General features: G+C 52.6%; 5 protein-coding genes across 5 annotated transcripts; 3 read left to right on the top strand and 2 right to left on the bottom strand.

The window, feature by feature from the left end:
- Positions 1-274: 274 nt before the first annotated feature.
- Positions 275-1,869, top strand: LMH87_005731 (uncharacterized protein; the record flags this gene model as incomplete). The annotated part of the gene is made up of 2 exons (XM_056203501.1): positions 275-794; positions 848-1,869. 2 exons carry the CDS (start codon positions 275-277, stop codon positions 1,867-1,869), a joined length of 1,542 nt encoding a protein of 513 aa, XP_056058955.1.
- Positions 1,870-2,036: 167 nt separating this feature from the next.
- LMH87_005730 (uncharacterized protein) lies at positions 2,037-2,621 on the bottom strand (the record flags this gene model as incomplete). Its single annotated transcript, XM_056203500.1, has 2 exons — positions 2,037-2,277; positions 2,335-2,621. 2 exons carry the CDS (start codon positions 2,619-2,621, stop codon positions 2,037-2,039), a joined length of 528 nt encoding a protein of 175 aa, XP_056058954.1.
- A 1,362-nt stretch (positions 2,622-3,983) lies between these two features.
- Positions 3,984-8,457, top strand: LMH87_005729 (uncharacterized protein; the record flags this gene model as incomplete). The annotated part of the gene is made up of 5 exons (XM_056203499.1): positions 3,984-4,725; positions 4,773-4,870; positions 4,927-5,364; positions 5,412-8,147; positions 8,197-8,457. 5 exons carry the CDS (start codon positions 3,984-3,986, stop codon positions 8,455-8,457), a joined length of 4,275 nt encoding a protein of 1,424 aa, XP_056058953.1.
- Positions 8,458-8,891: 434 nt separating this feature from the next.
- Positions 8,892-9,569, bottom strand: LMH87_005728 (uncharacterized protein; the record flags this gene model as incomplete). Its single annotated transcript, XM_056203498.1, has 1 exon — positions 8,892-9,569. One exon carries the CDS (start codon positions 9,567-9,569, stop codon positions 8,892-8,894), a length of 678 nt encoding a protein of 225 aa, XP_056058952.1.
- A 3,400-nt stretch (positions 9,570-12,969) lies between these two features.
- On the top strand, positions 12,970-13,637 carry LMH87_005727 (uncharacterized protein; the record flags this gene model as incomplete). The annotated part of the gene is made up of 4 exons (XM_056203497.1): positions 12,970-13,020; positions 13,177-13,283; positions 13,357-13,509; positions 13,592-13,637. The coding sequence occupies 4 exons, from the start codon at positions 12,970-12,972 to the stop codon at positions 13,635-13,637; spliced, it is 357 nt and encodes a 118-aa protein (XP_056058951.1).
- Positions 13,638-13,956: the final 319 nt, after the last annotated feature.

Below are 13,956 nucleotides of genomic sequence, written 5' to 3'. Positions count from 1 at the left end.
CTCCTTAGGGGCACTGTATAGATGAGGCAAGTGGGCCGTCTAAGAATTTCGCCAGCACGCCAGGCAGCTCGCGTCGCCCGTGACTTCGCGCCAAAAAGCACTTAAGCAAGAGTGGGTCCACTTAACACGGCGCGACGCGACGCCATCGCGGATTCACTTTCAGTTCACGTTGCCACTCTGACCAAGGGATCTCGCTTGGGTGTCAATTTTTTTTTTGTCGAATTCTCTTCAACCCTCTTCTTTGCTTGCGATAACTGCTCGCAATTGCAGCAAAATGCCTATTAAAAAAGAACCCACAGAAATGAGCGCCTTCGAAAGAAGGCGACTTGAAAACATTGCCGCGAACAAGGCGCTCCTAACAGATATCTCCGCGACCGCCAAAAAGGTCATTCCTGCCAAACCAGCCCCCAAACCGGCTCCTAAGAGAAAGTCGCGGACGGAAACGGTCAAGAGAGAGTCGGCAAGGCCAACCCGTATGAGCTCTCGCCTAGCGGGAATTGACGCCGACAATGAGACGCTCAAAAGGAAATTGGAGGTGGAGGCCGAGTACGAAGCCTCCAGGACGCAGGCCAAGAAAATCAGAACCGCCGATGATCTGAATCTTGGAGACATTGTCGTCGATGGCAGAAAGTATGGAAGCAGTGTCGCCGGCATTCAAGGCATCTTCCGCGGCGCAGAGCCCGGGGTGCGAACGTTTTCCGAAGACGACATCAAGGAAACGACAGACGCGGGGTTGAAGGAATTGCGTCTCCGTATGAGCTCGCTCGAGTTGTACGAGCATTGGGCTCCCAATGGTACGTTGCTTCAACACAGTCAATTATTTGACTCATACTTACAAGGACCGCAGATATCAAAATTACGCCGCAACGCGTCTACGCACTTGGCTTTCATCCAATTGAAGAAAAGCCTATTGTGTTCGCCGGCGACAAGGAAGGGAACATGGGTGTCTTTGACGGATCGCAAACTGCGCCCGAGGCGGATGACGATGACGACGCAGACACTCCTGATCCTGTTATTTCGGCGTTCAAAACTCACGCCAGGACAATTACATCTTTTGTTTTCTCCCACACAGACGCCAATGCTGTCTTTTCTTCGTCATACGATTCCTCGATACGGAAGATGGACTTGGAGAAGGGTGTTTCCACTCAGATCTTTGCTCCGCAGGACCCAGATGAGGATATGCCCATATCTGCACTAGATGTGGCCTCATCAGCGCCGAATATTCTCTATTTTTCCACCTTGGACGGCAGTGTTGGTCGGTATGATGTCAGAGTGCCAAGTTCGGAAGAGCTTTGGACTTTGTCGGAACAGAAAATTGGCGGATTTTCGCTGCACCCCTTACAACCGCATCTTCTAGCCACGGCCTCACTCGATCGGACTGTTAAGATCTGGGATCTCCGTAAGGTCTCTGGCAAGGGAGATTTGCGACACCCTGCTTTACTAGGAGAGCATTCTTCGAGGCTTTCTGTCTCGCACGCGTCTTGGAGCGCGGGTGGCCAGTTAGCCACCTCGTCGTATGATGACACAATAAAGATATACAACTTTGCTGAAGCTGGCAAATGGTCTCCTGGACAAGACATTGATGAGTCAATACTCGAGCCGGCGCACGTCATTAAGCACAACAATCAGACCGGGCGCTGGGTAACCATCCTGAAGCCGCAATGGCAGCTTCGGCCCAATGATGGTTACCAAAAGTTTGCTATTGGAAATATGAACCGTTTCGTGGACATATTTGCTTCGGACGGGAGTCAGCTTGCCCAGTTGGGCGGCGACGGGATAACCGCAGTGCCGGCTGTGGCTCATTGCCATCCAAGCATGGACTGGGTTGCTGGTGGAAACGGCAGTGGCAAGCTGTGTCTTTGGATGTAAGATGAAAAAGTCTATTTGCAGGTTTTATGTACTTTTATGTTTCAAAGAATGGACCCAAGGTGTTCCAAGACACATGTTCGGTTGGCTTGGTTCTTTTGCATTTGGTTTGCTGCGCTCTTGGATATACTAGAGCTTCTGCACGAAATACAAGATTTCGAACGTGGTTCTTATCGCGGCGTCGTCGCGTCCCTGACGTAATTGACCATTTCCAGGCCAGAGCCGTCATAGCCACACTTTTTGTAAAAGGCCTGCTTCTCCTCGCTGCAGTTGAGGATGGTTTTGTAGCAGCCGGCGTTGTCGGCGACAGAGTTGAGTGCATTCATGAGTAGACGGCCTAGACCTTTGCCCTGGTGGTCCTTGGAGACGCAGATTTCCTCAATGTGGCCGACTGTGCAGCGATTGTGAATACTGATAAACATGTCAGTAATGCGGGCGATCTAGGAAGGAAGCCTGGTAAGCTCTGACAATTTCTTCTCGGCGAGGACCAGTCCAGTACCGGCAATGCGACCAGCATGCTCGACGACCAGGTAGTAGTAGGGACCTTTGCCGCCCGTGTCCATTTCGTCGTAGCGTTCGTTGAACTCGGCTTCGGTAACTTCCGCCATCCACGTCAAGTCTCGCAGGCATTCTATGAAACCCTTGGCGTAATCGCCCTTCTGGAGAGGGCGAATCTCATAGCCTGCTGGAAAGGCCGATGCCACGTCCGGCCTGATGAGAGACGCGGGGAATAGCGGAGAGTTGGCAGCAGCCATGGTGACGGCGTATTAGGGTATGCTGTAGTATGACTCGCACGGATAACAAAAAGTTGCCAAGATGTGGTTATGCAGCTAAGCACCGGGAGACAGCAAGTTGAAACAATGTGAATAGGTGTCGTGGCAGAGACAGGCAGACCTCATGTAGTGTCAGCCTGCTGGAGCGCGGGGCTGGTTGGTCCGGTTCGGTGGGGGAGTTGGGGGAGTTCGGCGTACTCGACTCGGCGCCGGTACAGAGTATAGATAGGCAAGGAGCTAGACTGCGGTAGGGTGGTATTTTCACTACATGGTAAGACCTATTGGTAACTAATTTGAGAATCGGATATTTGAGGGTCTATGTGCAAAACCCTTAATACGCAGTTGCTTCTTCTCTACAAGAGGAATTCAACGTCTCTGGCATATACTTCCGTCACACAAACTGCAGGGGTGGTTGGCGTAGGCAGAGTAGGCACCGAAACGATGCTAAGTAGAATAATGAATAAATAGAATGGGGCTGTTATTCTTCTGATTTCTTGCTCGGGCACTGCTCTGGCCTGGAGATGCGCCTCGCCCTTTTACAGGGTAACCTAGTTGCTCGAGACCGTGTCACATGGACTGGAAGGAACCGTTGACCAGCGTCACCAGGGCGGACAGGCCGTGTGGGACAGCGACTTTCCATGGCGAGAAGCTGCGCCGGATCTACCCCACTGGTGTCATTGTTTTAGCGCTTGAGCGTGCTGGAGTCTGGAGAGCGGTCCCTGTTTCCAGACCAGTGTCGTTGACTCTGAGAATAGCACAACGTAGAAAGAAGTATGTAGAAAATAGAGAAGAAAGTATTCTTGACTTAGAATCGCTCTCTTGCAGCTGCAAACAGAATATAATATTGCCGAAATTACCTCCAAGTCAGGCACTGCAGCTGCGGCCGCGGCACCAGCACGCTGCCTAACCAGTCGCAGTCAGCAGCCAATCACATCAGCACCTATTGCGGCCAGTGCCATCCACATGGCCCGATGCCGCCAAACCCAATTTCGTCACAGGAACTCTCCATCGTGGACCGCCAGGCCGTCATCCGATGAGCCCTCCGCCCCGCCGCTCTCAACCATTATACCTCGTCATCTCTCTACATACACCATCCTATTGCTGGCGTCAACACTGCATAACTTCCAGGGTGACACTACCCTGTGCTGTTGTGACAGGACGTTGACTCTGCTTCTCTGGAGTCCTCCATGTAGCACGCAGGCAGCACTATCTCGACCGACCGCCCCAGCATCGCCACGGATCGCTCTCGGCCACGAAACAGACAGCCATAATACCCGCAACGCCCAATCTTGCCTCCCAACCTGCGTCTTCTCCTTCGATATACAATATACATTCACAGTAATAATGGCCCCCTCACCACCAATGTTGACCTCGGGCGGCGACGACCACGCCGGGGATAGCAAGCGGCGCGGCCCTCGCAAGCTGCGCAGGAAAACACCCGCCTTGTCATCCTCGACACCCGATCTCCCAGAGCCGCTGCTAGATAGCGATGATTCAGCAGACGACGGACATGCAGAAGTCATGCCCACGCCCATGTCGGTCAATATGAACCAGAGTATTTTTGGTCTTATTGCTGCAGCCGGCTCCCGAGTCGACTTTAATACTCGCTTCGATGGCAACAGCAGTGACGAGGAGGATGGCTCCAAAGAATCTCCATCCAGTCCCCCCAGTACCTCGCAAACGACTGTACTCCGTCCCGATACGAAGAAGCACAAAAAGTCTCTCTCGAAACACAGACTACTCAAGTCGATCGCGACGCTGCCAAGACTTAAGCCCAAGTCCAAGCACGAGTCAAGCAGGTCGTCGCAGCCAGAGCCCTCTACCGACGAGCCTAGCCAGTCCGATGACGCCAACGAGACTCAAATTTCATCGTCTCCCGGGGCAGAAGCGCGTCCCGCTCGGCGACCCTCGGTCATGAGTCGCATGCTGCAAGCCAGGGCAGAGATGTCAAGCCGTCCCAGCTTCGATATGGAACGCCGATCCGCCGACTTGAGACGATCAGAGGATGAGAATGATGAGACGACTCCACTAGCTCGTCGCTTAATGGAGATATTTGGGTTCAGTGAGCCCGAGCAAGTCATACAAGGTGAGTGCTTATGTCTGATGCATCGGTAACTGACTAACACAAGACAGAATACCCCTGCTGGCTATTGCAAAGTGTCCTTTTGCAGGGTTTCTTGTACATCACCTCAAGACATATTTGCTTTTATGCTTATTTACCTAAGAAAGAGGTATACCGGCGTTCTCGCAACATCACTGTTGTGCATCCTACTGACATTTCTACCAGAACATTGTCGCTAAATCTGGCTACTTATCCAAAAGCGGCAAACGCAATCCTAAATATAACCGTTATTGGTTCCGTCTCAAAGGCGATGTCCTCTCATATTATCGCGACGCGACGAACTTGTATTTCCCCCATGGCCAGATTGATCTTAGGTTTGGCATCTCAGCCAGTGTTGCGGACAAGGACAAAGATGGGCTACATTTCGAGGTCGTCACGAATCAGCGCACTTACAACTTTAGAGCTGACAGCGCACCCAGCGCCAAGGAATGGGTCAAGAGCCTCCAGAGAGTCATATTTAGGAGTCACAATGACGGTGACAGCGTCAAGATCTCGCTGCCGATTGAAAACATTATCGACGTAGAAGACACCCAAATGGTCGAATTTTCCGATACTTGCAAAATTCGTGTCATTGACAACGATGAAACTTATGCGATCGATGAGGTGAGAAATCCCTCTCCCACTACGAACCAGTTATGCTAACTTCCCAGTACTTCTTCTCGTTCTTCTCCTTCGGCAAAGAAGCCATCAATGTCTTGAGAATTCTTGTCGAGGACTCCGCAGCCAAAAAACAGCGAGGGAAAGATACGGCTATTGCTGGCACATCTTCACAGCCGGAGACGGGTCCGGCTAAAATCCATACTGGCAAGATACAGGAGACTGTCAAAGCAACTCTCTCCCCGCTTTCGCCGCATCGCTCGGCAAATGCAAGCCCCCGTGGAAGTGTCGAGGTTTCATCTAGGACTAGTAGAGATGGTTTCGGCGCGGATCGATCTAGCCATGACCACCAGAAACCGCTCAACAGCTCATTCAACGATCGTAGTCCACGCAGGAGCTTCAGCGGTTCGAGGCCGCGCAGCCGACTTTCCGATGGAGGCAAGACTCCCAGGACGACGTTTGTCGCGTCAGATTCCAATTTTCAATCTGAGAAATCATCCACGGAAGACCCAAGCTTTATCAGCATGACTGCATCTGGTGCCGAGGATCCGTCGGCCAGCCAGATCTTACATGGCAGCGATGCGTTTCAGCGACCAACTATTATGCGTTCGCATCCGACCGAGCAGGGAAACTCAAACAGCCCAAGCCAGAGTCAGATTCTGGATCCTGGACGTGATGCCCCATTCCGTCCCGCCCGCCACGCTGCAACGACCGGGCATTTGGATCAACTGCGACAGGAGGATGAGCAAGAGAATCGTGATGGAGAGCGGCCACTTACACCTAGTCTTCAAAGTATCACCAAAATGGGCACGTATCCCCTGCAGCGGGCTGGTGCCTTTGCGGACTACTTGAACAAGACGAGCAAACGCATGAGTTCACTTTTGGCCACCGAATCTATGGGCTATGTGGAAAAAGTGTCAGGCATGTGGAAAGGCGGCGGGAAGCACTATGATGAGCCCGCTGGCCTTCGAGGTGATGACGACGACCTTGAAGAAGATTCCGATGGAAAAATACAAACATCCATGGAGCGGTTCCGGGCACATTTTGCATTGCCCGACACAGAAAGACTTCAGGCTACCTACTTCGGTTATATTCTGCGCGTTTTGCCTCTGTACGGCAAAATTTACATCAGCGACAAATCATTCTGCTTCCGAAGCCTCCTTCCTGGAACCCGCACCAAGTTGATTCTTCCCCTCAGAGATATCGAGACTGTTCATAAAGAGAAGGGGTTCCGATTCGGCTACTCGGGCCTTGTTCTCGTCATTCGAGGACACGAAGAGCTATTCTTTGAGTTCAGACAAAGCGACATTCGTGACGATTGTGCTGTCACACTGCTGCAAGACTTGGAGGCGCATCGCTTTCTCGAAGGATCCGACACGCACCCTGAGATTGTTCAGGACGATGATGAATATGTTGCTGAGAGAGATGCGCTGAAGACTGCTCGACAGGAAGAATTCCCTAATCATGAATTGGAACTACCTCATGAGGTGTCAAGTATGCCCAATGCGCCTACAATCTTGCTCGAGGACACGGATGCGTCGTTTTTAAGCTTCAAGCCATCCACTCCCATGAAAATCACTTGCTTGACTATTGGCTCAAGAGGTGACGTTCAGCCATATATAGCCTTGTGTAAGGGTTTGCTGGCCGAAGGTCACAAGCCTCGCATTGCGACTCATGCAGAGTTCCAAGGCTGGGTCGAGTCTCACGGCATTGAGTTCGCAAAAGTCGAAGGTGACCCAGCTGAGCTGATGCGTCTCTGCATCGAGAATGGTACTTTTACGCTAGCGTTCCTGCGAGAGGCCAATGCAACCTTCCGAGGCTGGCTGGATGAGCTTCTTGACTCTGCTTACACCGCCTGCGAAGGCTCAGATCTGCTGATTGAGTCCCCTTCAGCGATGGCAGGAATTCACATTGCAGAGAAGCTGGGAATTCCATACTTTAGAGCATTCACCATGCCATGGACCCGCACGCGCGCCTATCCTCATGCTTTCATTATGCCTGAGCATAAGATGGGTGGTGCATACAATTATATGACTTACGTCATGTTTGACAACATATTCTGGAAGGCCACTGCCCAGCAAGTCAATCGTTGGAGAAACAAGACGCTTGGTCTCCCAAACACCAGCCTGGAAAAGATGCAGCCGAACAAGGTCCCATTTCTCTACAATTTTAGCCCTTGCGTTGTGGCACCCCCGCTGGATTTCTCGGACTGGATCAGAATCACTGGATACTGGTTCTTGGATGAGGAAGACAAGTATACACCGCCGAAGGAGCTTGCCGACTTCATTCAACAGGCGCGGGATGATGGCAAGAAGCTAGTGTACGTCGGCTTTGGGTCCATCATCGTCAATGATCCTGTCAAAATGACCAAAGAAGTCATTGACGCTGTCTTGAAAGCGGACGTGAGGTGCATCTTGTCCAAAGGATGGTCTGACCGTATCTCGTCGAACGAGGACCCAAGCAAGAAACGTCCCGAAGAGCCCGAAATGCCACCCGAGATTCACGTCATCAAATCCGCGCCTCATGACTGGCTGTTTAAGCAGATTGATGCTGCTGCACATCACGGAGGCTCCGGCACTACTGGCGCGAGCCTGAGAGCTGGTCTACCTACTATCATTCGGCCATTTTTTGGCGACCAGTACTTTTTTGCCAGCCGTGTCGAGGACCTTGGCGTTGGTGTGTGGGTGAAGAAATGGGGCACGCAGAGCTTCGGCAGGGCACTCTGGGAAGTGACACGCAACGAGCGAATGATTGTCAAGGCCAAGGTGCTTGGCGAACAGATTCGAAAGGTGAGTATCACTCCTCTGTTCTCCTATAATATCAACTAACAAGCGTTAGGATCATGGCGTTGATACGGCGATTCAATCCATCTACCGTGACATGGAGTATGCCACGAGTCTGATCAAGCGCAAGGCGGGCAAGAATGGTCGGCCAGAGCCTGACGAGGACGATGAGGAGACTGAAGAGAGCTGGACTTTTGTAGGAGGTGACGAGCCCGACCCCGACATGGTGACCAAGAAGCTGAGCGAGGAGCTGGGAAACTTGGTCCTCGGAAAAGAGAAGACTGTGAAGAACGATGCAGTATCGGGCGACGCATGAATAATTCTGCTTATGACCGATACGATTTCCTGGCGTTTTGTTTAAACATACTTCATTATGCTTGGCGTGTGGGTTTCGTCGGATATGCATCATAATGGATGAAGATGAAAGAGGTGGATCACTTCCTTTGACCTAGACTATCGCATTGCATATATGATAGACATACACAATAGAACCAACAGTATTATTTTCGGGCACTGAGAATGAAGGTTTCAGTTTCATCGTATATGTATATAGATAATTGTGACGAAGGATCCGCTCGCTATGTAGAATGAGGCAAAGGCCATCTTCCTGTATGAACAACCAAAGCAAAATCAGAGCCTAGTAAATGTAGAAAAACGCCGGATCGCTTAATGCGAAAAGTACAAATGCGATACCAGTAGATTGCTGGTGGAATGATGCCCACAAATAGACCGGATGGATGCTGGTGGGGATCAAAAAGAAACAAAAGGCCCGATCTCGGCCAAAGGCGGCCCGCCCGACTTTCGCAGCTTCCTTAATTCATAACTCGGCGGCAGCATGTGCGGCATGATGAAGTGCCCGGCGGGCGTCTTCCTGAGCGGGCGCGCGTTGGCGACGGCCTCCCAGAGGTCCATGAAGGCGTCCTCCATGCCGTCGCCGTGGGGGTCGCGGTCCTGGTAGAGGACGCGGCCGGCGTCGTCGACGATGGGGCGCCCGCGGTCGTCGAGGACGGGCTCCTTAAGCAGGGGGAAGAACTCGGCCCAGTGGAACCAAGGGCTGGTGAGGAGGACGTCGCGCCAGACGCCGTCGGCGTGGGCGACGACGGCGTCGTCCCAGCGCGCCGTCAGGTGCAGGCAGTCGCGGTACCAGTCGAGCATGCCCATCATGTCGGCGCGCCACCACCCGCCGACGAGCGTCCCGCCGGGGAGCACCTCCTGCCGCGACTCGACCCAGCGCGCGAGCGCCGGCCAGAACTCGGTCTGCAGCAGGTGCAGCTTCTGGTCGCGCGTCACGCCGCGCTCGTTGACGCCAAAGGAGAAGATGCGGTCCGTCTGCGCGGCGTACGCCCAGTCGAGGTCGCGGTGGGCCGTGTCGCCGTCCATCGGCGACTTGTGCGATGGATAGGGGATCTGGTAGTATTTCGAGTACATGATGTCGTGGTCGTGGCGTGTAGATGTGAGTGCGCTTGGTGTGTAGTTCTTCCGTCTATTAATGGGATTCCGACGACGAGTTGCGGAAGCGTTGGCCAGTTGCTTGCGGATCCATATGTACTCTCTCTTATTGCTTCTTTGCGTCGTTCTTTTTCAACTTGTTGAGTCCTGCGCGGTATGCATGCCCCCGTGTTGGTGTTATTATATGCATGTATGTCTGTCTCAGCATAGGCAGTGTAGCAGGGGCAGGTCGGTCGGTGCCTGGCTATTGATCCTATCCGCGCATGACAATAAGTCGGTGTGATGGAGGGCGACTCATGTAAAATGTCGGTACGAGAAGTGCTGTTGTCCCGAGCAGGAAACTTCGACGGACAGAGAAGCAAAACGGCGGTACCTCTACGTCTCAGCCCCGGTGTGACAGGTTATATAAATGTAATTGGGTAAAATGTAAAAGCGTAGCACAAGCGTAGCACAAGCGTAGCACAAGCGTACCGGGGGCTACGATCTGCGTTGGGCGGCAAGCGTCGTCTTATAAGGTTTGGAGAAGGGCAGTGGCAATCGTTTGCTAGCCGAATGCAAGACACGGGACAGGGTTTTTTCTTCGAAAGTCGCCGGCCCGGGAAGCGAGAGCTAAATAACAAGCAGCTCAGCCGGTGCAAGGCCAAAAAAAGCTTCTGCTCCGGGGCTTTTTACTATTACACGGGCCACTAGCTTCAAAGTTACAGACATGGCTCCAGAGGTAATGGGGGGAGGAAGGGGTGTGTAATGTGATGCAGACTCGAGCAACATGTGAGAAAGCCCAACTTCAGGCCATCAGCACATGCAGCTTGGGGAAAGGCGCAAGAGACAAGAGAGATTTGACAGGGGTGGGAGCATGGTACCCCCATCCCTCTCAGCCACGGCGCATTCCCTGCCGAGCTAATAAGTTGAATCTGGAGTCATAACGGGCGTGCCGCCGGTGGCAGACACACATCGTGTGAGTACGTACATGAGAGAAGAAAAAAAAGGCCCTTTCTTGTTAGCCAGCGCCGGCCCCCGGAGGCTACCTAGTGTCCCTGCTAGTGGAATTGACGCGCGCGGTCGGGGATCACCATCACACTTGGGGCTTTCCAGGTGCCGGACTAAGCCGAAACAGTCCCGTCGCGCGCGCGGCCTGTCAGTCAGCGCTGCTGGAGCTGAGCTGGCGCTCGCCGGCACCGGGGGGACGGGCGGACGGGTGCCACAAGATAAGGAAAGACTGGCGGGTAATAATTTGGTCCTTGTTTGCTTCTGTTTTAATCCCGCCGGTCGGGGTATAGCCTTGATGCGGTGAAGGTGCCGGAGTGCGGGAGAAGCTGCTAGTCACGGTCAGGTGTATTAAAAATGAATATAGTAATACTATAAAATTACGTTACAGGAGGGGAAAGCCAAAAAGCGAGGCGAGTGGTGGGAATTCCAGATGCATCGCTGAATCCGGGCAAGTCTACAGCGGACTTATTAGTGTTGAACTAGTTGATGTGTGGCTGCAGCGGCTTTTGAAGGCAAACCAGTAAACAGATAAGGCAAACGTCGAATTCAAGGCAGAGTGCCTTTCTCCAGTGACCTGTCACAGCAGCTAAAGGAAAGATGGTCGCAACAGTTAGTTACCAGGGGTCCATCCGAGACTATTCTTCCGAGCGCCGAGGATTCTTACTTACCAGGGGGGGATAAACTGGTCTGACTCGCTGTTTCTTTGATCCAAGTTACTTTTCATCGAGACGTGCCGCCCGCGCCGCCGTCGCCCCAGGGCCATGTTAAATCTCGAGTGGCAAGCTATTTGATGTATCGTGACGGAGCGGCCTGATTTCCGTCATTAGTCTCGGTCAACCAGGCGGTCAAAGCCGAAAGTGACATGATAATTTATGCTAATAAGAAACCTGTCGACAAGGCCTAGAGCCTGATAATAAATTACCCCATCGCATTCTTAGGACTCTTGACTCTCCCCTCGGGCTGCCATCGGCATATCAAACAACGAGGCCACTTCCCCCCCCCCTCCCCCCTCCTCGGAGAGGCCTTCTTGAATTGGAGAAGATGGACCATTTTTGGAGTCGGATGGGAGGGAGAGTAGCGTCCTTGCGTGCTGGTTCGGTAACACATGTATCCGTACACGATCAGCTCATGATGTCACCTTTCTTCTACAAGCCGACTCGTACGCTCTTCCCTAGACGACTTGCGCAGTCTCATATTCGCGTCTCCCCTCCTTCTTGCTCCATGTTTGATGTCAGGGTCCCAGATCCCGGTCTACGAAAGTATGGCTGCCCGAAAGCACAGATAGATGCATGAGCCTAGCATCCACCAAGAACTCCAGTCCTGCCTCGTCCAAGTCCTCGGTCTCGTGCACATCAGCGCATCTGCACATGCGTTCTCACCAATGCAACCGTGCCATTCATTCTCTTTGGATATTGGTCCGAATCCGGCCTTGGGTTCTCCAAAAAAATCCTAGCTTCAGGCAGGCATGTGTATTCTTGGGGGCGGCGCACAAAAAAGGCTGGAGTCGGCTTAACAGCGTGAGGCTCTGTTAGTGGCTTTTCTAGTGTTCTTTTAGTGGCCGGGCGCTGTGTCACTTGGGGTCGAGTTGCAGTGTTGCCGACAGCAGAGGCCGTCCTTGGGCTGGAACGGCGGCGCCCGACTCAGCTTCACATAGATTGAACAGCTGAATTAGTGTCGCGCCTGCTGCGTGTCGTGCTCAGTGTGCTGGCGGAGGGGAGAAGCGCAGATACCATGAACGCTTATTAGTGACGATCTTCTGAATATAAGGAAGTGACGAATGAACAAGAGAGAGCAAGGCAGAGAAAACTCAGGCATACAAGTCACACTTCTCTAAACATCCAACTGATAAAATGGCAGTCCTATACTTTTTTCTCTTATATTACAGTGACATGTTGTTCCAACTAACATGGCTGGCGGTCTGATAGCTGGTAGCTCTACAGTATCGCAGACAATATTCATCAACCGCCATAATTGGGCGACGCTTCACGCAGTCTAGTATTAAATCAATACTTTTTATTTGTTTGAAATTTTTAAAGTAGATAGAGCTCATTTTTCTTCTTTTTTCTCAACCAACTCTCAGTTATAGATATCTGTGTACCTGCGCGCCGCACTCCAGCACGACCACCGCCAGAACCATGATTATGTAATATTCCACTTTGGCCAATCGCCAGGCACGCAAAACAATCGCCTCAGCAGAGCTCCTCAGCCGCCATTCGACCACACGAGACAGCCGACGGCATCGATTGACCGCCGGCGCGCCCATTTTCCCACCCGAGTCGGTTTTCCCATCACGTCCCGCGAGCTTCACGACCTTATCTCGCTCCGATTGCCCCCGTGCGTCGCGCAATTACCGAATCCGCCGCCTCGTCGACATCCAGAAAACTCGCCCACCATGGCCCAAGATATGCCCCCCAAGGGCGGCTACCAGCCCGTCCAGTACAAGGTGTGTACTCGCTGCGGCCTGTTTACTCCCAGGCGTGTCATTGGGGTCTTTGGGACGTCCAGCTGTTCGCAGCGGACGACAATTAGCCTCGGTGGTGCATCCGGAGGCTCGCTTCGTCAAGACGATATCGAATCCGGCTAACGCCATCTCTCACAGCGCAACCTGCCTGCCCGCGGCTTCCGCCCTGGAACTCTGCTCATCGGCATGGGCATCGTCATGAGCTACGGCTGGTACAAGCTCTTCCACGGCATCCGCGAAGCCAAGTACGTGGCAACCTCTAAACACCCACCGACTAGCCAATTGACCGAAACAATGCTAACAACTTCCCCCCTGCAGCGAGCTTGCCCGTGAAAAGATGTGGGCTCGCATCAACCTGATTCCCCTGCTCCAGGCCGAGGAGGACCGCGACCAGGTCCGCAGATACTGGGCCGACCAGAAGCGCGAGAAGGAGCTGTTGGGCGAGAACACAAAAGTCTACCACAACGACCGGTACGTGTACAACCTACTGATGTGCTAGCTTATTAAACGCAGCATCTTTTTCTGAATTGGCGGTGTAACTGACGTTCTATAGCTTCGTGAGACCGACTCTCGCCGTCGCCCCTGCCCCCTCCAAATAAATACAGCCAACTAGAACAGGATAACGTTGTCCGCCCAAGAAGGCTCTTTGTGTAAATATATCACGTGGTGCCTCTTTGCTCAAGAAAAGAGCATACGCAATGGGGAGGAGACGAAAGATCTCTAGGACGGTGTGCGAGCGGATCGAGGGAAGTGTACAACGATGAAAATCCAACCATTTACTATGTTCTTATCAAATCAACTATTCGAACAACTGGCAAAATATATACTGCAATGTGCCGTGCTATGCCAAAACGAAACCACATACCAAAATTGCAGGGCAGACTGACAAAACAGAGCAGATGAGAAATATTAGCCAGC

The sequence above is a fragment of the Akanthomyces muscarius genome, chromosome 1, assembly GCF_028009165.1.
Source record: "Akanthomyces muscarius strain Ve6 chromosome 1, whole genome shotgun sequence".
Lineage (NCBI taxonomy): Eukaryota > Fungi > Ascomycota > Sordariomycetes > Hypocreales > Cordycipitaceae > Akanthomyces > Akanthomyces muscarius.
Note: the sequence above shows the minus strand (reverse complement) of the source record. Positions and strands in the feature narration are given on the sequence as shown.